Source organism: Etheostoma cragini, chromosome 6 (assembly GCF_013103735.1).
Source record: "Etheostoma cragini isolate CJK2018 chromosome 6, CSU_Ecrag_1.0, whole genome shotgun sequence".
Classification (NCBI taxonomy): domain Eukaryota; kingdom Metazoa; phylum Chordata; class Actinopteri; order Perciformes; family Percidae; genus Etheostoma; species Etheostoma cragini.
Genome location: NC_048412.1, coordinates 9,516,100 through 9,540,345, shown reverse-complemented (window position 1 = coordinate 9,540,345; position 24,246 = coordinate 9,516,100). Strand labels below are relative to the sequence as shown.

The 24,246-nt window shown below is 38.4% G+C and overlaps 1 protein-coding gene across 4 annotated transcripts in view; it reads right to left on the bottom strand.

Annotated features, from left to right (window-relative positions):
- Positions 1-624: 624 nt before the first annotated feature.
- ulk4 (unc-51 like kinase 4) overlaps positions 625-24,246 on the bottom strand; it is an 88,332-nt gene continuing 64,710 nt past the window's right edge. For 3 of the 4 annotated variants that reach the window (XM_034874588.1, XM_034874590.1, XM_034874589.1), the window contains exons 33-37: positions 19,088-19,254; positions 15,202-15,303; positions 12,583-12,777; positions 6,796-6,884; positions 625-876 (exon numbers count right to left, since the gene is read on the bottom strand). In XM_034874588.1, the coding sequence (XP_034730479.1) occupies positions 798-876; positions 6,796-6,884; positions 12,583-12,777; positions 15,202-15,303; positions 19,088-19,254 (632 nt within the window). In that variant the 3' untranslated portion in view covers positions 625-797. The remainder of the gene's footprint in view (positions 877-6,795; positions 6,885-12,582; positions 12,778-15,201; positions 15,304-19,087; positions 19,255-24,246) is intronic. The other variant, XM_034874591.1, reaches the window with a different exon arrangement.

Below are 24,246 nucleotides of genomic sequence, written 5' to 3'. Positions count from 1 at the left end.
TTGAGATTTCCTTATATGATTAATCATCAGCTTTTACAAAAAACCTTCATATAATACTGGTATTCTTCGGCTTGTATAAGACATTCTTATTAATTATATAATTATATATTATATATAATTACCAAGTTCCACATTTTCTACTTCACATTTTAGCACATTTCAACTAGCAGTTCAGTGTAGCAACAGGTTAAAAATAATAATAATTAAAATATTGCATTTTTGTTTGACACAATATTGGTGTAATTCAACATTCCAATGACATTCAAACTAATTAAAACTATTTCCACTTTCCCAACTATGTTCACTACTTCTTCTTATGCAATTGTGTCAGCAATCCAGTTTAGCTGTAGCAATTTAGCTTTTCAGCACTGACAAGCATTTTCTGAATTTTCCATTTATTACTGTTATTGATCCAATTTGCACATTTGATGAGATTCACTCAGTCATGCACACTAACTGAGTGCTCAGATACCACACGGTCATATTCACTCAGGTCTCAAAGCTTTAAGAGCCTGTCTCAGTACTTATTCAAAACAAAGCAATGTACGAATTAAAACCAACTGCATGACACATGCTTACATCTAATCCAAAATCTAATGATGAACCAAGAAACAATTAATTCAAGTCAAAAGACATTTTATTCAAAAACTGACAAAATTTTAAAAGAACAATCCTCTAGGTGATTATGCATAAAAAGGTTACCTGAAGGAAGAGAGACATTCTAAAAAGCAGACTACCAATCAGAAGTATCTTTGAAATTCTGAAATGATGAAATATTGGATGATTCTGGTTTGCCCTCAGGTTTGATGATTTAAAGCGGATCCAGAGATCTTCTGGAGGATTTCAACAGCCAGTGGAACCACATCAACATGACAGCTGGAACAGAGAAACAAAAGGTTAATTACTCGATCACAATTGTGTTGTTTACCTAGTGACGTTAAATCTAAACACATTATCCTTAAAAAAGGTGCAAATGATCGGGCGTCTTGATTAATAAACGTCCATTGTTTTATTCTAGCAACTGACCCGTCTCTTTCCTCCAATATAATAAAAACTAAAAATCCCCAAAACAGTCCAAAGTGCAAATAATAACAATGTCACATATTGTACATATAGTTTAAAATCTTCAACATTGTTTTTTATGGCTTACATAATTCTTAGAAGTCTTTCTACAGTACACCTCTGATGAGGCTCCATATTTCTCTCACCTACATTTGACACATTTTCTTTAGTAGAATTAAAGCCAAAATAAATATGGAATTCAGTATTAGCCTGCAAACCACCTACTTTACATAAACATGTGGTTCAACTTTGGGCACACTGAAAAGGCTGTGATCATGAACTGGAAATCTGAGCACAAAAGCCATGTCTGGCTTCTATTCAATTCACTTCAATTTTATTTAGAGTATCAATTCATAACAAGAGTTATCCCGAGACCCTTTACAGATAGAGTAGGTCTAGACCACACTAGACCACATAACTCAGTTATGTGAACATCCACGGTGACATCTGAATTCCTGACAACTTCAGGCCTCGGGCGTATTCTGAGCACTGGTACACCGGTAGATGTGCAGCTGTCTGATTACAGTTGTATTATCGTCATTTGTTGGAAATTGTTTTCACTATGCATATGTCCTACATAAAACATTTGCAAACTTCACAGAAGCCCACGGTTCAAAGGTCATACGGGCTGGCCTTCATGTGTAAACTTGTAATGTCTAATTTTTCAATTATAAACTCGAGGCAAACAGTAGATGCTGAATGTATCCACTTTATCTGATTTCATCATTCATCACTCCGTGTTTCATTAAATTACTTAGGTGGCTGAGTGTTTAGGTCTGTTGTTATACCAGCTAAGATGTAGCTGTTGTCATAAAATTCCAAGACCAAGGCTTGAGGCTTTTATTTCTTCTAGAAAGTCATTAATCTACCAAAGACCTTTCTTATGTCAGCAGTAGCACTGTCATGTAAACGAGATTGCTACTGGTTGGGGGGGATGACGAGTGCAAACTGCCAATGGTATAGTGTTAGGGGAACCTTGTGTGCTGATGCCAATAACAGTTATCAAGGTCATTTGTGTGTGTGGAAGCCGAGAGCACCGGAGCAGGTGTGTTCATGTTGCTTGGTCCTGAGTGGACTGAATGAATGAAGGGTACTGAGTCCAGTTTGTTCCTTTCTTGGGTTCCTATTTATGTTGTTGGCATGAAATAGTTTTATGATATCATAAGGAATGAATAAACATATGTATTACAATGTACAGTATTAATACTCTAGTAGTGTAGTACTTTCCATACATTTCAAAAAATAAATTGTAACACTTGAAAACCGTAACCTAAATAAAAAAGTATTATATACAATATTTCAGAAATATGTTATATGTACATTTTAAATATTGTGGCCTGGGGAAAACATCCAATCTACTCAGACCCAACAGGCTGTCTGTAATCTCCCCTCTCCCGCCCTCGGCTTCCTCCCAGGTGTCTTTGAGGGCAGCCTGACAGCCAGGCCAGCAGAAGCCCACCCCCTTAGTTGATTAAAACCTCCAGAATTAACCTAATTAACACAGCTCCCCGAGGCCTCGGAAATCCTTGAAAGTTTGTGAATATAAAATAACATTAGAAGGATCGATAAAGTTTTGGGACACATTTTAGAGTTTGGTTACTCATTAAATCCCTGTTCTTTGATGGACACTCTGCTCTCAGCTGCTCGAAGGACAGCGCAAAAATTAAATAATTGGTTTTAGATTACAGTGAATGGCTGTTACAGAGCCGCATTAGCCATCAGACACTTCTTCATTCTGCTTTCTTCATCTCAATGGAGAAAACTAAACAAAAAACATTCATATAACGCATAAAAACTAATAAACTCATTTTCACAGGTTGGATGTATCTCCATCTCTTTACAACATAGTGCTCAACAACTGGACAGTGTGAAACCTGCTCTCAGTTGCGACTGCAGACATAGCCACGCCCCTAACATGTTTATCTAAATTAAAATGAAGAGAAACAAATGCCTGACCATGTAACAGAGCAAAGAATGGGTTCTATTGAATGGAATTTATTTAATCATGTACATTAAAGTGGATAATGTTAAAATAGTTTCTTCACACAGTCATATTTAGTCTTTAGTTCAGTACTTTTGCAGATATTAGTGGGCAGCACTACGGCCAGCTTCATGTTTATTGAAGCAGAAATAATCTAAAGATGAGGTTTTGGGCCTTAAGGTTTTTCTTTAGGATGGAGAACTATGAGTGACGCTCCTCTTCTCCCTCTACACTCGCTGTGGCTTGAGGTTTTGAAAAGGCATTCCTCAGGTTGCCATGGTAAAGGCTGAATGACATCATTTGGGTTCGGATCTCAGCCCAGACCTTCCCTCTCCTTCCGTCTACTCTCTCTGCCCCAACTCCTCTCATCCTCTCAATTAACCCCCCCTCCTCTTCTCTCTTCTCATAACTCCTTTCATCTCCTGCCCTTTCTCCTAAAACCTCTGCTCCCCTCCTCCTACCACTAAACCAGTGGGAGTGTGCCAGTCTCAGCCACTTCAAAGGCTGGAGCTGATCTCTGCTTTCATCTGCCAGAGAGGGAGAGGATAGAGAGGAGACGAGAAGTGGGAGAGGAAAAGCATAAGAGAAGAGAAAGAGGTGAAAAAGAAAGAAAATGGAGGGGGAGAGTGGAGGAGAAAAGAGTATAGAAGGCGACCAAAAAGGAAGAAAAGGGGTGACAGAGAAGAAAAGAAGGGGAGAAAGAGGGGAGAGTAGGAGAGGCCTCTATAGTAGGACAACAATACACCTTTATTATTCATCTGACAGGGTGTGTGTGTGTTCGAGTGATTAAGAAACAGAGTTTGTATATACAGAAGGAGGGGAAAGCGACTTTTGTATACAAACTTTTTTTAGTTGTGTATCCATTGTGTGTTTGTGCATCTGTATGTGTGTTTGTGTGTGTATTTTCAGTTATATTATTTATAGTGTGTAAGACAGATTGCTGTTCTCATACATCAAAAGATCAAAGGAGGCGTGGTCACTACAGCAACAAAACCCATGGCTTAAAGAGGGAACGCACATTTGGCCCACATACTCATAAAAGGCAGCCAGATGCAACACACACACACACACACACACACACACACACACACACAAACACACACCCCTGTCTCCAGGAACTTTGCATTGCAGTGCAAAAATGATAAAATACTAGCATGTCCACGTGCTCCTGGCTAGGCTAGGCACTTCTTGGAAGCTGTCTTATGCTGCAGAGAACAGAAGCCCGTTTCAGAAAGCAGTGAAAAACTGAGTTTGTTAACCCTAAGATGAGGGAAACTCCAGCCCGTGTCAGAAAGAGAGGTAACTTAACCTCAGCGTCAGTAACTATGGTAACTGAGTCCATGAACCTAACCTGGTCTGGAGAAGGTTTTCCTCTCTCTGTCTCCTCCCTCTTACACACCTCTTTCCTCATTCAATCTGTATAAGGCGCATTTAGCACAGTTTTTTTCCCCCCGCAAAAATAAAAAACAGTTGGTTTATTAACTATGTTGGGCAGACTACATCCTTTTATCGATGATCCCATTGATGAAGAAGTAGTATTACTTCACAAAGAGTTAAACATTACGTCAGAGATGACATTGAGGCCCGACTATAGATGGATTTTCATTTCCAGATAACTACCTATTTGAGCGGTATAGTCGATCAGATATAGATACCTTATCCGTCCTCATAACACTAACGTCACCCATCGCGAACATGCTTTTACTGTCAGGATCCTGCTGTGACTGACTGCCTTTGTGCCACTCTTTTGGCCATTTTGTGTATTGTGTTCGTTTTTGTGCTTGTTGCTGTTTTCCATGTGCTCTGTGGTTACCTGTTTGTAATGTTTCGCTGTCTCCGCCCATCCCCTTATATGGTCTGCACGTCCTGTCTTGTTAGTTACCCTCCTTTTCTGCTCTAACCTGTCCCTCGTTATTGTCTTGTCCTGTCCTCTGTCTTTCTGTTTATTGGTCGTGTATTTCTACACTCCTCTGTTCCTTTGTCTCTTGCTGGTTTGTCTCTCTGTTTGTTCCTGTGAGACTCCTGTTCGTGTGTAGTTGTGAGTTTCTAAGTTGTAGAGTCAAAAAAGTGTACATTTGCCTGAAAGAGTCTTGCATTTGGGTCCTCCTGCTGAACCCGTGACATTTACATCCCAGCAGATCCTTTGTGTCGCATTATGCTTTTTGCAAACGGCAGTTTTTTTTACAACATTGGTGATGCGGAACATATTAGTAAAGCCACTGTATGCAAAGCCATCACACAGCTGTCTCTAGACACAAACCAGTAAGATACATTTAAAAGAAAGGAAAGATTTTACGATATAGTTCTGTTAATGATTGCTTTCTGTTAATGTCAATGTTAATGTTTGTTAATGGTGCTGCAACCTCAGAATGGGATTAGCTTACTTTTTCGCCCGCAAGATGAAATGAAAATGAAATTATAGGTGTAACACCATTCCAGTTTTCACCAGTAATATTAGACCTGTGATTAAATATTAAATTAATACACTATATTAGAGCTTACACATTGACTTGAGCAGCAATTATCTCCCACACCAATTCTCACTTTTTTGCAGCAGCACCCATGTTGCTTTTTTTTAATGGAATATATGTTCAAACTCGCTGTATGTACACATGAGTAGTTTCAGTTCCAGAGGGGTAAAGTATGCCGACTGATTTGTTTGTGGTTGTTGCCATGGTGAATGGTAGTTTCATGGCTCCATTCATGATGCCTTTTTATAGTGGTGGTGCAAGCGCTTAACTCTGAGTTGACTGATCTGCTGTTCTGGACTTTATCTTTGTCAGGTGTAAGTCTCCTGAACTTTGGGTCGAGGGCTGTGGAGAGGATCACTGTGTTTGGTGCTGCGATTCTAGCGAGATGTTGGCGGGGCGCCACCGCTCTAAACTGCATTGCTCGTTTGGCTATGGGGATGATTCACCCTACTACGAGTTTGTTCACCATCAAAATGACTCCAAAGCTGTTATAATAAGGTAAAAATCTTACATAGTGTGCCTTTAAGATTGATTTTGCTATTTCATTTAAACTGTATGTAAATATGTCTATAAATATAAGTAAATCTACTTACTTCTTCCAAATATTACATTTTATGTTTATATAAGTTGCAATGTAAAGTAAAATGATTAAATAAAGCAGTTACAGTCTGAGTATGGGCAGGTGTATTTGCTCCTCATTTTATTAAGCTGTGTTAAAGTGTTATATGGTAAAGAATTACATCAGGCATACAATCACTGCAGTGTACATTGCTTGGGGACCAGATTGTAGTGATCTTGGTTCTGAGTTTCCATTATTTTCACCGAACAAAGCTTACAAGGATCTTAGAAGTAAGCTGTTACTTTGACAGGTACAGTATGTGAGGTGGTGCAGGTCATGTTTCCTGCCATTGATATTAGATCTCAAGAGACTCACAAACAAAGAATGTATATATATATTAAATCACTTAGCTTTTTGTGAGTCTATAAGATGACACTGTCTTCCCAGAAGCTTGCATCCTTTCGAATGAATTGCCCTGTTGCTGAAATGTGCTATACAAACAATCTGCCTTGCCTTGCCACTCTTGACAGAAATGAGCTTCTTATATGGACATATTTAAAATGTCTAGTTTTGCCACTGTTATTAAAGAAAAATATGATTATTTTGTCAATTGTAGATTTATGCAAATTGTTGTATCAGAATGGTATAATAGAAGGAATAATCCAAAAGATTCATATTTAACATGATGCACACAAGCTCATTTAAGCAGCAGAAACACACACCTGTTGGATGTAGTTATGTCCTGGAGTAGACTAATTAGCTCCGCCCCTTCAGGACATTCTAACCAATCAGATTGCTCTGTAGTCTGCACCTGGATGAAGAGGGAAAGAGGAAGAACCAAGTGAGTGATACTTGAAAAGGCATGAGACTTGCGGTATATTTAGATTAATCTTCAGTTAAAGGCCAGTTGTCCGCACTCCACAAAGGATGTGAGGATATGCGTTTGACGTAGCTAATAAATAAACACTGAGCAGTATATAAGAGCATAGCTGCTCTTTGTAGTCTGGCAGTGTAATATTTTATTTTAAACCATGGAGATGACACAGTAAGTAATGACAATGTATCACCATTTCTGTGCAACTCTTCAACTGTGCAAATTCTCAATCAAACTTGAACAAAAGTGAATTTATGGATTAGTGCATATTCCCAAGCCCTTAAGACAAGTTTTGTTTGTTTATATATATATATATATATATATATATATATATATATATATATATATATATATATATATATATATATATATATATATATATATATATGTGTATGATAATAAAACTGTCTATCATTGTGTTAAGTAGTAGCATCTCAACAAGCAAAACCATAAGAAGAAAGGAACAAAAAAACATTGCAAGGCATTACAACATGCCTTGCAATGTTTTTTTCTTCTTTTTCAGGCTATTGGAGAAATTAAGACCAGCAGCTATAACCTTTGCTTCACTAATAATAAAAAAACAATAATGATACATTTGTACATCAGAAATGTAATTTCACATTGTTATCTTCTCACAGTGAAACTCAAAATCATGCAAAGAAAACAACATTATATTCTGTGTTATCATCACAGAATCAATTTGCAAGTTACCGAGACCAACAGCTGAGTGACATCACACTCATTTGTCAATGCCATTTTAAATTAAGTAAATCAAAGAGGCACTTTCCCAAATGTCTGGTTGAATATATGCATGCATGCAGACATGCATGCGCGCACACACACCCATGTTACATGAGGGCTTTTTCACATAAGTCATTTTGATTCTTGTACTCCTTACTATGCCTTACTAGCGGTAATGTTGTTGCTCCCTTAGTTTATTTTATGATTCTACTGCTAAACTTGTACACCACTCTGGATTAGACTTCAGCTAAAGAGTATTCCTCTGTTTTCCTTCCCACATCATTTGTTCCTTCTCTTTGTCATCCCTGTGTTTTTATTCCTGTCCCGACATGTCTCACCACACCTTGATGTCTAGGCTCCACACCCACCCAGGAACACCTGGTCCACAGACTGCACATGTAAACGCTTGCGTGTGTGTCACTTAAGAAGGGGCATTTACAGTGTTTATGCAGATAGCCAAGTTAAGTTTATTAATATGGTGACAACTTGTTTCAAATGTATTCCAATAAGTAATGAAAACGGTTGCCTTTGAAGGTTGAAGTGTTGTTCAAAGTGTGTTTTGTTGTTTAAGGTAGGTGTGTGTGTGTATGTGTGTGTGTGCGTGTTTGGTGGGCGTGTTTTCTCTGATCTCCAGTGACATCATCACCCGTCTCTGTGGCGACACAGCATGGGTGTTGCTAGGCAACGGGGTTAGAAGGAGACAAAGCCGCTCCCCTCACTTGCTTACTTTTCTCACAAACACACACTCCGCTTTCTCCATCAGGGTGAGGGAACATTTATGTGTGACTGCCAACCAACCACTCAACGCACGCACACACACGCACGTACACACACACACACACACACACACACACGCATGCACGCCACACACACAAACGCCTATTTATAAACTCCTTTCCATCTCTGTTCTCAACCACATCTTTTCCCTCTCCTCCCCCTTAACAGTCCTCTCTCTCCCCTTCTCTACCTGACCAACACCCTGACCCTGACTTACAGGCTTCCAAGGGAAAAATGGACAGGAGCACACTGATCTCGGGACATAGCGCCAACAGATTTGGATCACCCTACTGGGCTATGGCTTGGATTAAAGCCCGACAAAGTCGGCAGTAATGGCGGCAAAATAGGTTACGAAATATTTCGTTCTGTATGCAATATTTGAAAATCAATTTTTATTTTTTACAACAAAAAAAACCTAGAGATTTTCAAACATGGCATTTACAAATATGTATTTGTGTCAAAATGACATATAAACGTTTTTTCCGATTCTATTTTGCGTGAAAAATAGGCGTTGGTTTTTGTTGTAAATACACGCGTTTTTGGCATAGCTCGAGCCGCGCGTGAGACGTGCGTGTAAAACAGGCAGTGTGTAAGCTCTAACCTGTTAACATGGCAGCTGAAATAAAATCATACACACCACGCAGCTGAGATGCTTGTGCAACGTATCCAGTCTGTAGCCGGCCTAAGAGGCACATGATTTAGCTGCATACTGCTGAAAGACACACAGAGAACCCTGTTTTGACAGGCAGACAGAAATGTTGCCTCTCAGAAAGACAGCACAGGGCTGTCATAAAAGATATTAAATACAAACAAGTGACAGTGTACCAGAAAGTAGGAAAAGGAGAGTTGTACATTTACCAAAATAAATTATATACATTCAATTCAATTGTTTTTATAGTATCAATTCATAAGACGGGTTATCTTGAGACAATTTACAGCAAGAATATAGGTCTAGACCACACTCTATAACTTCCAAGGACCCAACAGTTCTAGTAGTTCCCTCCAGAGCAAGCAACAGTGCGAAAGTGGCAAGGAAAAGTTCCCTTTCAGGAATAAACCTCTGACAGACCCCGGCTCTTGGTAGGCGGTGTCTGACGACCGGTTGGGGTTGAACTGAATAGTGGCAATAATAGTCACAGTAAAAGATAATGGAACAGTGACTAAAAATGTTTGTAGTAGTTCATGGCATAGCAGGGCACTGCACGGCATTACAAGGCACAGCAGGGCGTAGCACGCACACGCACACGCACGCATGCAAGCACAAACACACACAAATATATCACATGGGTCTGGCCAATTGAGGGAATAATGGATGGATGATGAATTAATACATTTCTATGTTTCCGGCTCTAACCTTTAAAAGGTTACAATAATTGGACATAATATGCTTTGACATTTTGGAGACATTTTGGCCTCCGGGGATGAGAGAGGAGGATGCAAGATTAACAGCAGGGCTTGACATTCATTTTTTGAGGCACTTGTCCTTTGGACAAGTACATTTACGTTTCACTTATCCATGAACAAAAGTCACTTGTCCGGGGAAAAACAATTCTCATTTTATAATTTTTTTTGGTGCTTTGCTAATGCAAAATTTGAACAAAACGTTGAAAGCATCCAAATACTATCAGCATTTATACAATTCAGTTACTGAGTCACTACTAAGTTACAAAAAAATGACAAATCAAACTGCTAAAACCGTTTCAACAAACTAATAAATGCTTATTTATCTGACAACTTTTTATATGCCCTGTTTTATTTAATTAGCATTCCCCATTAAGTCCTTCAAAGTTGTGTGTCTTGAAGAGAAAGACAAGTTGAAAATTTCACTAATTCAGACTTAATTTATTTTCCCTTTCTCCTCCTTTGCAGTTTCAAAGCTATTAGTGGGATCTTTGATTGAGATTAACAGAGCCCTAAAATGAATGAAAGATAATTAAAAAGCCTTTGTTGAAGGGCAGGCACTTGGCTGAGTGTGTAGGTGTGTGCGTGTGTTTTCAGAGAGAATGTGTGAGTCACTGTGTTTCTGAAAAGGTGCTCTCTGCCAACTGAATAGCTGATTGATAATGAGATTCCAGAAAACTCAATTTAGCAAACAGTTTTAAGATGTTGACTTCCGTTTTACTTTATAACTGTAGGTACTGGAATCCAACAGGAGAAAAGTACCAGGTACTATTATGAGGGAACTTTAGAATCTTTAAATCAACTAATGTACAACGAGCCACATGACTAAATGTGAAGAATGGTAGACAGCACCAACTGAGCAGCTTAATGACTCATCAAGTAGTTACGAGGAAATGGCTTCAACACACTCAGTTGCACAGGGTGGTAAGTTGGATAGAATATACTGTACGTAAAGTGATGTTTGCACAGGGGGTAATGAGATACTTTTCACAAGAGGACAAATTTGCTACAACAGACAGACACAAAAAGAGAGAGAGGTTATCTGTGAGCTTGTGTGACGTTTGTTTGTTGGTGGTTCAGGTGGATAGAACTAATTGCCAAGAGGAATCACAATACACACATGCAAATTCTCCCTGCCACACAGATAGATAGACACACACACACACACACACACACACAGACACACACACACACACACACACACACACACACACACACACACTCACACACACACAGACACAGACAGACAGACAAACAGACACAGACAGACAAACACACAAACACAAACACACACAGAGAGAGAGAGAGAGAGAGAGAGAGAGAGAGAGAAAAGTAGCTTGCAGACAAAAGCTTCAGTCACATCATATGATCCCAGGGTAATAGCTGACCTTGTGTCCCACATGCAGAAACTATTTCATGACCCTAAGGCCGAGCCAAAACGTTAGGAATGCATTTTACATAATTCATACAGGTTTACAGAAAATCAGTACATTTTTCACACTGGTCATGTTGAATTTAAGATCAATTTTCACTAGACCGCCCTCACCAACCCTCCCTCTCTTTTACATAGCAATTCAAAATAATATTGGACACCTGTGCAAAGCTCTGGATTAAATTCACAGACTACATGTTTTAAAACTTTTTTTTTTAAACTTTTTTTATTTATTTTTTATAACTTATTCCTAAAGTATCTGTACTATGACAACTTTAGTATGGTTAAGTTTAGGCAACCAAAACTCCTTATTTAAGGTTACAGTAAATGATGCCATTGTGGTTTTAAAAAATGAAGCATTGATTGTCTTTGGTGTCAAAGTAAAATGCTTTACTTCCACGCCCTTACTTAAATATTTTACAGTAGAATCATCCAATATGAATTTACTTCCTAGGAAAGCTGGACTGCTGAATGGATATGTTGTTTGATTGTTTCAAAACTGGCTTTGTCTATTGTGGTAGGAGTCTTTGATAAGTATTGCACTGGCAGTTTAGTTAACTTTGTCATTGGCTTTGTAATTAAAGTAAATTACTTGGTCTGTCAATTCAATTTCTAATAAAAATAAAGTATACGTAAATGTATCTTCTACCTGAATTAGTGAATTGTTACAGTATGATTTAATTGTTGTGTGTGTCCATCAGGGCAAGAATCCGCCACAATGTTAAACCTGCCTAAATCTAATAAATGTTAGCTGCAGATGATTCCGTTTTCTCCATGCAACCACATAGCGATAATTATTTAGTGCATTTGGGGAATAGAATGATCCCTAAATCTCCACCTGTTTTACACTCCCTTACGAGTTAGCTGTATTTGGCCTGTGCTACAAATCATTTTGACTATCAGACAAAGTTGGACATACATTCGAACAGAGCTTCACAAGAAGATACAAAGCACCACTTTTTCTCCCTCTCCAACTTGCTTTCTCTGTCAGTCTAGGTCTGGTGAAACTACACTCTATCTTCAGAACAGCAGCACAGCAGGGTTGTCTGTGTGTGTGCCTGCACTGAGTTTCTTTTCATTATTCCAATATTGTCATTGTGTTGTGGCGGCAGTTAATATTTCACAGGGCCAAGATTCTTGAGTCATACAGTGATATTCAAACATGTTTCCCTGATGTGATATGACCAATATTGGCACCACATACAATGTCATACAAGCAATGTTGCATGTAATGTTGGTCCATGTGTATGTGTGTCTGCATGCCATTATGTGCACTAAACTCACCAGTCGTTTGATGATCCTAAGGGTTGTGCGTTGGCTTCGGGGGATCTCGGTGTGCACGTGTGTGCGCAGCACATGTGAAAAGCTTTGCAAACAGGTAGGTGACAGACAGTCATAACCCTCTCCTCCATACAGCTGGACCAGTAGGGACAGACACTGAATAGACTCCTCCCAAACCTCCTGGTTTTCAGTGGACAGCTACAAGCATAGAAAATCTGTTAATTAATGGAGCATTAAAATAACTCCATGCACCATAGTTCTATTTGTTACTGTGGTTACTGTGGGCCATCCTACTGAAGTAGGTGTACTTACAGTACATATCATGAATAAAATATTAAAATAGAAATGGGAAATTAATTCAGACAATTAAGTCACATTTTCACACTCACAGATTAGCATATTAAAGCACAGTCAAGAGATATTTTTATTAAAATGATTAATTGAAGCAACTATGTGCAAATTATACACATTTTCCATTAGTTGTAACAGTACTGTGTAGATTTAGCAGTTTTAAGTGATAGAAAATTCCATACAAACACTGCCAAAAGATATTTACTGTATATGGATATATTAATATATTTGGCCATATCAAGTAAATATCAAAAAATGTTAAACAGAAGCATCCAGGATCAAAGTTCACTTCAAACGGTGTGTATCTGGGTTAGATTACTACCAGTAACTGAGCCCTTACTAAATAAAGTAGTTTAATGTTAGTGATAAATCATATTGTAAATCATAATACTTGCCTTGCAAGCGAGTACTCGTCAGACTTGTATTCTTTTAACACAAGCAAGTTTTAACGAATTTAATTAGATTCAGCATATTAATGCTGCTGCTCTTTCTATTTCACTAATCTCCCATGGGGCAAAGGGGCTGCACGGAGGCTGGGGGTGTGTCAGCTGCCCCCTTAACCCTCTCATACACAACCACACACACAGACGCCCACCCAACATTCAATGTGTCAAGTATAAGTAAAAACCTCTATTGTGTCCCTTGAGACCTCCTCTTCTCCTCCTCCCACTTTCCTACTCCCCCTCCTTTACTTCCTTAACTTCCCAGGATGCCTCACAGGACCCTCTCTATACATCTTTTGCATGGATTCTACATCTTTCTTCCATCCTCTCCACTTGCCTGTGAATCTTCATCCTCACATCTCTATTTCACTCTTTTTTTGCTCACAGAATCCTCTACCTTCTCGTCTCCTACTCGTTTTGTCTTGAAAGACTTACAAGTCATTGGTCAGCATAAAGATGGTTTAGAAGGCATAATTCATTTAGCAATTACATTTAATTGTAACTCAAATCTTAAAGTACTTCAATCATAATCTGAGATTATTAATTCAGATAGAGCAGGGAGTTATTTTTGCATCACATTATTCTTTGATATCAGAATTTAAGTCATTATTTAATCCTCAATAGTTTGTATAGTGCCAGAAGGTGTGGATGTGTGAATGGCTATTGTGATACCAGTTCCACATTTCTCTTAGCAGAAAGGCCAAGGTTGTACTCACTCTTATCTTTCTTTTTTTTCAGACTACATTACATTCTGTGCGGCCACTTGAAGATATAAGAACCTCTTCTGCAGATTTGCTGGATTAATAGTTGTAGTAGCTGTAGTGTAAATACTTCAGTAAACTACAATACTCATCTGTATTGAGCAGCAGGCAATGTGCAAACTGCGTTTATATAACATTCCTAGAATAATTTCACATATAGCATAGACAGTAAATAAGACTGCTATTTAATTTGTAACTTGGCTTCTTTAACCAAATCAGTTGGAGGAATTGGAACAAGGACACAGAGGCTGAATGAAAGTGCATTACAAGCATTTTACTTGTATCTTTGAAAATACTGACTAACTTTAATACTATAATACTAAACCAGCATAAATACTTTTTGGGAGACAGCTTATTAAGGAATAACCTTAAAATGAGCTTGATCAGTAGTGTTGCTGTTTACAGTGGAGTCAGATGTGGGAGTAGGTTTAAGTAGTATGGGAGGAAGCTTTAGATCTAGTTACGGCCACAGTGGCATATGGTTTTACTGGTCTTAATAGATTCATCCGGAAAATTTGTCTAATTAATGTCGCTCTCTTATGAAGTCCCTGTTTCACTTTTAGATGTAAAAGTTATTTTAGATATCCTGCAATTTACCTTCAAAACAACAAAGAAGTGGAAATCAAACAAGTTCAAGTAATGAAGCTTGTTATAAGTAGTTCAAACATATTTTTAGGGCAGCTGTGAAATGATCAGGCTTGTAATATCTCTAACAAACAGTTGTACTGTGTCCATGTGACTGTAATTGTCATTATAAACTGGTGAAAAGGGCTGTATAAGGTGTTACTTTCACTCCAAGGAGTTGATCTAACTAAAAGAAATTGGCAGTACTTTACTCAGCCAGCTGTCATGGGTATAAATAATATCCAGAGACCTATTCCTAACACAACATATAAAAAAACACATAACCAGACAAACCAGGCATGTTACTGAACATCTCTCTCTTTCTCTCTCTAACTCACTCACTCACTCAAACATCCATGCAGAAGCAAACAGAAAAATATGTATGTATGCATGGAAGGCACACACACATATACACACACATATACACACAGTATTGGTCTCACCATGTGAATGAGGTGTGTGCTGAGTTGGCTCAGGGGTCTGTTTTCTAGGAGCAGCTTCTCTGCTGCCTCCATCTCCACTGCTGGACAAGATAGCCTCTGGCTCTATGTACGCACACGCACACGCACACGCACACGCACACGCACGCACACACACACACACACACACACACACACACACACACACACACACACACACACACACACACACACACACACACACACACACACACACACGTTAAATCATTTATTGAGATTTGACAGTCAATAATGATGGATCCAGAGACCTGCCAAGACAGATTCTGACAGACTGAGACAGACAGAGAAAGACACACTGATAGATAGACTAAGAGAAAGAGAGAGAGAGAAAAAGAGGAAATAGTTTTTCTGCATGTTCGGTTATTTACCCTTTTTTAAACACAAGATGTGTTCAAGACAACACAGATTGAATACTTTTATTTATTTGTCACACCCAGTTATTTTTGAATCTCATTAAGATATCAGTCTTTTCACATCCCCTTTTTTTCTGCCCTCCTCATTACCACCTCTGTCCCTGACTTTGGCCTATGTTTGTTCAGTTCATGCCCACAGTGGAACTTCAGGCCAATTAGTTGTGGAATAATGTGATTAATACTGGCACATATTATCTCTCTCACTCCCCCTAAATCACTGCTTCTCTGTAATGTTCTCTCTCTCCCTTTTTCTGTAGTATATCTAATCTCTGACTCTGTCTCTCTTGACCAACGGAATAATAGTTTGGGAAGAGTGGTCTAGTCACGTCCTCTCTCCTTATCAGACCTTATTACCCAAATGAATTTGTTTTTGGCAGAAGTTTTCTTTTTAATGAGCTTTGCATTTCTGGTAGAATTGATTTCCTCTGCACATTTTCTTTGCTTTCCCCCCCATATCTGTCTCTTGCCTTCGATCAGCCATCCTTTTTCCTCTCCATCTTCTGTCCTCCGTCTTCCACCCAGTTTTTGTACCCTGCCTCCCCTTTAGTTCCCCCACCCCCTGTCCAAGCATTAATATGTATGCTTTGGGCTGGGGTGCACACTATGGGGAGACAGGGGCTGGTGTGTGTGTGTGTGATTGTGTGTGTGTGTGTGTGTGTGTGTTTCTGTGTGTGTGTGTGTGTGTGTGTGTGTGTGTGTGTGTGTTTGTGTGTGTGTGTGTGTGTGTGTGTGTGTGTGTGTGTGTGTGGAGGCAAGCTAAGGACAAAGCCAGTGGTGATAATGAGGCCGCAGGGACATAGCCAGACAGGCCCTCTGTGTATGCCTGTGAGTACTGTGTGTCCCAGGGATTCGGGACCTCATCCGCTTTCTCCTGAGTCCACAACTTCAATATTGCAGTTGCTTAAACCTGCTAGCTTCCACTGCACACATCAATGAGGGCGTGCGCGCGCAAACACACACACACACACACACACACGCGCGCACACACACCTTTAGGGCCATGATACAAGGGTAACATTTTGAGGGAATTGACTTTGTGATTCTGTTGGTTAGTCTGTGCTTAACAGAGATGAAATTGGTAAATAGTGGGCAATCAATGTGAGGAAAAACAGCAGCCTATAAGGACCCATGTAACATGATACAGCAAAACAGCACACAAGCCAAGAATCGTTTAAAAATTGAAATATAAAAAGAAGCCATTCTGGTTCTTCAAGGATTTCTTTGCAAGGACTGTAGTAACGCAGTGATTCTTTGAGAAATATATAACATGAAGGAAATATATTATATAAAGGATATTGGTTTGTAAACAACATGTAGTTCTTGTAAAAGGAACAATAAGGAAATATATAATTTGCTCCAAGGTATTTATTAAATCAGACAAAGCTGAGACAGTAGTTCGGAACAACGGCAGTGCATCTCCAGGATAATTGCCTCACATTCGGGGCCACTGGATGTTATTGAGGATGTTCCTAAACAAACTTCAAGCTAGCAAGCTACACACAGAAAATAGCAAGTTTCTTTTGAAGAATGATTTTAAAGATTACCAAATAAAATGTTTACGGCATTGACTCTCTAACTGGGACGTTTTGGGAACAATTGGCGGGGATTTGCTTTGGACAAAACACACACGGCAATTCACTGGTAGGAGCAAATTACATTAACCATGTATCCAGCTTATTAAAATAGCTTACGCTACTATAACTTCATTTAATATTGTATGTGGCGTTTTATTTTGCAGTGTGCAAATGTTCTACCAAGACAAGTTCCTTCCCAAGACTATTTTGCAGAGTCACCGTCTCTGTCTGGAGCTTAGCACCAACCAAGACTATTGTGATTGGTGTAAAGTAATGAAATCAACCCAGTGTTGCCCCCCCCCGCTGTGTCCCATTAATTGCTGTGAAAGCACCACTGATCAAGGTGAATGGTTGATATGTTGTGTTGAATATTATAGTTTGTGAACCTGTACATGCTTTATTGCTCCATCTACGAAGTTAAATTACTATTCAGCAAGATAATAGGCTCCGTTGGTCCATACCCCCCCTTTTCTTCACACACACACACACACACACACACACAAACACACACACACACACACACACACACACACACACACACGTCTGCTACATGTCTGTTTGCTGTTGCTTTATTGTAGTTTGTAAAAAGCTCTCTATAGGTTTTGACGATTGAAGGAATATTGATTGGGCATTGATCACTTTGAAGTTAAATACATTCTACTATACTTTAAATAAGAGTTGTTAGTGGGGGGGGCTGACAAATTATTTTCATAGTTGAATGATATTTGTCAAGTCTTTCCTACCATTGACTGATCTTCGAATGAGGGCTATAAGATGTTAAAGTGTCTCAACAAACATCTCCAGTTTTTGTCCACTTCATATAGTGCCCCTGGTTTTAAATTCAGTGTGTGTCATGCAGTCTACCAAACCTCTCTATTAGTGGTCAGAGGACAGAGGGTCAACTTGTGTGCTACTAGGCAAGACACTAATCAACTATTGAACCAACAGAGCCTCATCAGATCTGTCTCCATGTGTGTGTGTGTGTGTGTGTGTATATGTGTGTGTGAGTGTGTTTATAACATTTTACACACCATCCAAAATAATACACGTAACGTGAATCGGCCCGTGGTAGTATTGATGTAATTTGGTCAGTAACCAAAAAAGAACAGAATGTGGTACCTGACCATAGTTAAAACAAAACAGTGAATCAGAGAATTAAAACGTTTCATCACTAGAAATGCAACTGTAGCAAGAATCTTACTATCACTAACGTTATCCACATTCATATTTCAATGCAACAAATGATACATGCAGCTACAAAAAGGCCTGAAAGTTAGAACGGAAGTACAAAGAGTTGTTCCTTGAAGATACTAAAACATTTTATCTCGTTGCATTGGTTTAAATCGTTGGTCTGAACGTGTGCTTCAGGCCTCTCACATTCAACTGTGAAAATGGTTGTGGAATCAGGCTCCTTTGATTGAAAAACATTAAATATTCAGGCCATAGCTAGAAATGATTGTATTATACTGTATTTTATTGTACTGTACTGTACTGTTTTTGTACAGATTGCATTGCATTATGTTTAGATAGGCCAGGATTTCAGTTTTCTAGCCTTCCTTGACCTCATTGGGCTTGGCTTTATGGACTCTATTTCTGACTCCCACTCCACTTGTGGACATTTCAGTCATTGAAAGATTGACATGCAAACTGTATGTGGCAGTTTTTGTTTTGTCCTGTCATGTTTGTTTGTCTATTTGTTTGTTTTTGTTTTTTGTGTGATGTAAAAAAGGGAAAAAGAAATCATAAAGAAAATCTATAAAAAAAATATAGATATATAATAAAGTAAATGTTTTTAGTGTACATTCTGATCTGTGGTAGCGGAGAGAAGTCTTATTCCCATTGGCTGTGTTTGAGTGATCATACCTGCAGTGCTGAGCGGACAACAACAGATATTTGTTTTAGGATGTTGTGAAGCAGTTCCAGAAAGGCTTGTAACACAAGAGGGCTAATCTTCCTCCCAGCATGCCCCTCTCCATCCAGGTGGACTAGTGCAGCCTCTGAGAGGGTGCTCACCACCACCTCTATTAGGCCTGTGCAGTAGAGGAAAAGTCATTGAATTAAGTTTTAAAGGATTTTGGGATGGAATGACTTGTTGGTATCACAACTTACAATTTTAAACATACATGTAGATACATTAATCATCGCACAGGTAACATCCTCAACAGACCCTAAGCACATGGTCATGTAGACAAAATACACATTCTGTCCCTCCACTGTCATCATATCAAATTTACTAAAATATCAGTTTGCTCACAAACTCTTTAACTGTGTTAATGCGGATTCAGCAGCATTCACAGTGTTTTTAACTGGTTCAACTTTCTTTGGTCGCCTCTAACTTCTGCATACGTTCAGCTACAAAAAACATTCAAATATCAAAATGTTCAGCCCTTTAAGCACATGATGAGACTTCTTCAACATTTGTTCTGCTATTTGTTTTACTTTTTTTTTGTATTAAGTTTAAAAACAAATTACAATTGAGGTCAATGAGAGCAGGCTTCAAATCCTTTTTCTACTTCAAAATCTATCTCCTCTATACTTTCACCTACACACGCAATTCAAACTTTAAACCATTCAGGACAGATTCAATTATTAGGCTATATGTCAGCAGTTTGATATTGTAAACAGTTTTTGTAAAATCACTGTGTAAGTTTAGTGTTCATTTCAGGATTTTTCTGCATTGATAGTGGGTGTGTTCTTACAGTGGGTGATGTCCTCTCTAGAGCAAAGAGGCATAAAAAACATCTTTAAGGCTAACATCTAACATTACAGTTAATTTACCCACATTTTATTATTATTGTGCACAGGTGTGTTGTAATTAACTTAAACATTTTTTTTTTACAAAACTGAAACCGCACGCTCCAGTCAGCCTGCTCCTTGTATCGCTTTCACACCGATGACCAGGGTTTCACCAGGGTTGTCTGATCAGGGTTCAACCCTCCTTTGGAAATTCAAACCAAGCCACCCTGGTATGACAATTCAATGATAACCTGGTACAACCTGAGAGCACTGCATGACAATAACCTTAAGTTGTGGAAATGGGCGGGGCTTTACACGTCAGCTAACATTACAAACATTCATTGTCATTGTACAGGAGAGAGAGGGAGAAAAATAAAACTATTTGATGATGGGTCTGGAGTGACAACCTTCTGATTCCTCCTTCTCTGCATATTTATTGCAGCAGCTGTACAAGGAAGTAAGTTACTCTAGTATCGATTTTTGACTATTTTGAGACGAGGGGAGAACATTACTCTTTGTTTGATTTGTTTGTCTTCACAACTCAAATTTTAAAGTTGCTTGCTTGCCATTGAGTCACTGTTGTAACATCAACAGCTTTCATTCAATATAGCTATTATTTAACTTTAAACAATATCATATTATTAGAACAATTATTACTTTTCCACATTTCTTACTTCACTGGCTCACCTTCACAGTGAATCAATAGCTCCTGTACAACGTGAGGGACACAGTCCCTCTTAAGTCAATTACTATTAAAAATGGAACTTAAAGCTGTGCAGTTTAAATTCTGTGAAAATCTGATAGCAGCAACACACCCAAGTCCACAGAATGGAACACAAACAACAGCAACAAAAGAAAAATCAATTCACATGCTCATCTGAAAATACATTTTATTCTTCTTTTTGTATCTCTGTGCCCTCCCTCACTCTACCCCTTGCATGAAAACTGTCCAATGTAGAACAGGTTGTAAACCTTACTAAGCCATGAATAAAAAGCACTTACTATAGAGCAAAGCCATGTTCCTTTACTCATTAAATATAACATGACATAGAAGATACTCTGCATCTTGCAGCTCAATCTGTGTAGTAAGCCAATCTAGGCTTCTTTCTTTGAGGTGTTCTCACCACACATCTCGGTATAATCTGGATAGATTCTGCCCTGACTAGGTTGCCATGACACATGCCTTCAAATCCAAGTACACTGTAATACTTTGGCTATCAATAAATCCAAGGTTGTACTTCATTTTCATTTCTGTTGAAAAAAGGTAAAAGATAAATAACTGTCTTCACTGGGGAACACACACCCAGTGTTATTTTCTATTCCAATAGATCTTTATTTAGAATGTAGACGGTGTGTGTGTTTATTTTTGTGAGTGAAAGTGCAACACTGCAGACACTAGAAAGCTATCAAGCTAGCCTGCTGTCAGTGAGATGTACTGTTACTTTTTCAAGCTGCCTCATACTACAGACTGCACTACTTTGGACTGTTCAGTCAAACATAGACCTCTATTGTTGTTGATGTGATTCGACAATGCAGTCCTGTTTAGAGAAAACCTCTGTTCTAGATAATTGCTCATGTACTGTATATGTTAATATTATTCAGTTATCTGTTGAGAATAGCTGCAATCACTAAAAACAGCTATCTTTACCAAATAACGGGAACATTCTATCAATTATATTCTCTAAATGTTCCTGATAATTTAGCCACCTATCAACCAGATGTTATAGCTACACAATTAATAACAATAAACATTACTCTTTGTTTATGTACCTAAAGACTTGAGGCATATGCTTATACTGGCAGTATCCACAGATAGCAAAAAGTGTGCTTATAACTGGTGTTCACATTGAATATAAGGATATAAAATTCCCTTTAGAGGAGTCTTAATTTTGTTACTGAGAAAGTCAACGTTTGTCTGCCACAGTCATATTTAGACAACACAACAGTACATAGCCTATATTTATGTTTTTATGCTTCCACTCCCCTTGACTTGGTTGACATGAGACATGTTTTTCAAAAATGTTACACAGCACAGTAAAATCTTTAAAAAACGTCGCACAACATATTGATTTAAATAGGCTACAAAGAGCAGATAAGGCAAAGTTGTCTTGGAAAGGGAGGGCTACAATAGTTCCAAGAAAGTAGTGAAAGGCTGGAAATCAGAGGGCAATTTAAAGCATATCCCACAGTATTTTGAAATGTTAGTCACATATTGGCAGCCCTCTGTGGCTGTCAACATTAAAAATGTTTAGATTGTGTTCCATCCAAACAGAACACGCTTGATCACATACCAAAGACACAAAGCACTTAGCATGTACATATGTATTTTTAGGGGAAAGAATTGCTACATATTTGGCGAGTTACTGTAAACATACTAGAAATATGTGAGATTACAAAGATACAAATAAAATTAAGAAATTGACATTGCTCAAAATTTAAACCATCAAGAAGCCTGTCTGTTAATACAATGCCACTCATCTGACAGAATTTTAAACAGCAATAGTAATTAAAATAGTAACAGATTAAAGCTCAACTAAATGAACAAAGAACTGACTAAGAAGAAGAGAAATTTAGATTCACATCAATAATAAAAAAGGAATGTGACTATGGCAAGAATGCTTGCACAGCAGAGTCTATTGCATTGTGGATTGATGGTTCTTACTGCCATTTATTTTTATAAACTGCTTGCAGGCTGTATAACCCTAGATTTCCACCAACTGCGGAACGGCTGTGGATCAGCTCCGCTGTGTATTGGCTCCGTGCTCTGCGGTCCTTCAAAACCCACCAGGTCTGGATTAGTTGGGGAATGGCTGCGGCCATGACTGACAGTAGAAGTCACAAGGACCCTCGAGATTTCATGCATTCACATATGATCCCACGATATAACAGGATGTAGTTTCTTAAACAGAACCACTAAACGTCTGACCTGTTGACTTCAGGGTATCTCTGCCCATTATGACATGTTCAAGGTGTAGTGCAGGGAAATTTGATCTGCTGTAAGCACAGTATATTTTATTTTAAAATTTATCCGGATGTTTTATTTTGTTTCTCTCTTCTCTCTCAGGGGTAATGCCTTTATTTTCAGCTGACTGAATGCCTAGTCATCTGAAAGCCGTAGGACAGTTAAACATTTTTTCAACAGCAGTCTCCAATTTAAAGTGCATGCTTCACCTTTGGTGGATACCCTTGATTACTCATGCACAACAAGCACCAAGCTTCTGCAGAAAAGTTGTGCAAACTTTAAAGGAAAGGTTTTACTGGTTGCTATTCACACCAGATTCTACACAGCTTCCTAAATTAAGCTGTGCAAATCATCAGGATTGTAGTAAACAAAGACATCTTGCCAGTGTTCTGAGAAAAAAACGTTCACAAAGCTCCATAAAAAAGTAATGTGAGCAGCTAATGTAATGACCCTTTTAGAATGAAACAAAAATAGCAAGTGTGGTTGGATATGTGCTTATTGTGCAAAGTGATCCAGCTTTGTGTGGCTTGTGTGGAAATTGCTCTATTAAAGGTTGTATATACACACACACACACACAGACACACACACACACACACACACACACACACACACACACACACAGACACACAGACACACACTCATACTCACCAACAGGCTTTTACTAGGGATACTTTATCTTTTGCAGGTGCAAGTAATGTAATGATGCGTATTGCTGTGACTGACAGGTATTGACTTGTATGCATAACTAAGTGTAATCAGACAGACTTCATTCAGTCAATAATAACAAGTCAATTAAAAAAATGTACAAATTTTACATGCTCATTTTAAGGCTGGATGAATAATTTATGAGTGAAAAGCATTGTGCTTTGTCCTATTTTGAAGCTTGGACTTAAAAATAGACATTCTACAATACTTTGCAATATTATCTATTTATAAACCCCTATAAAATTTGCTATATTGGGAATTAACAGGATGGATGGCTCAGAGCATTAATCTCTAAGCAAAATAGCAAAGTTTTGTGGGGACAGAAAAACCTACATACCAAAATGCATAAGATTAATGAGTTAATGAATAATGTTTTAGCCAATTTGAGTTCAATTTAGGTGTACAAAAAGCTTTAATAATGTGACTTTTCTTATTTAGGTATGTGTAATCTGGGTTAGTCTTCTTCAAGGATAGAGTAAAGCATGGTACGGTCCAATCAAGTGTGTGATTACTGAGGACATTAATGCACAGAATTTCATTTTCATAATTGATGTGATCCTTAAGGCCCTCTAAATGGTAGGACCTGGGCTGGAGACAGCCGGTGACTGATTTTGTGTA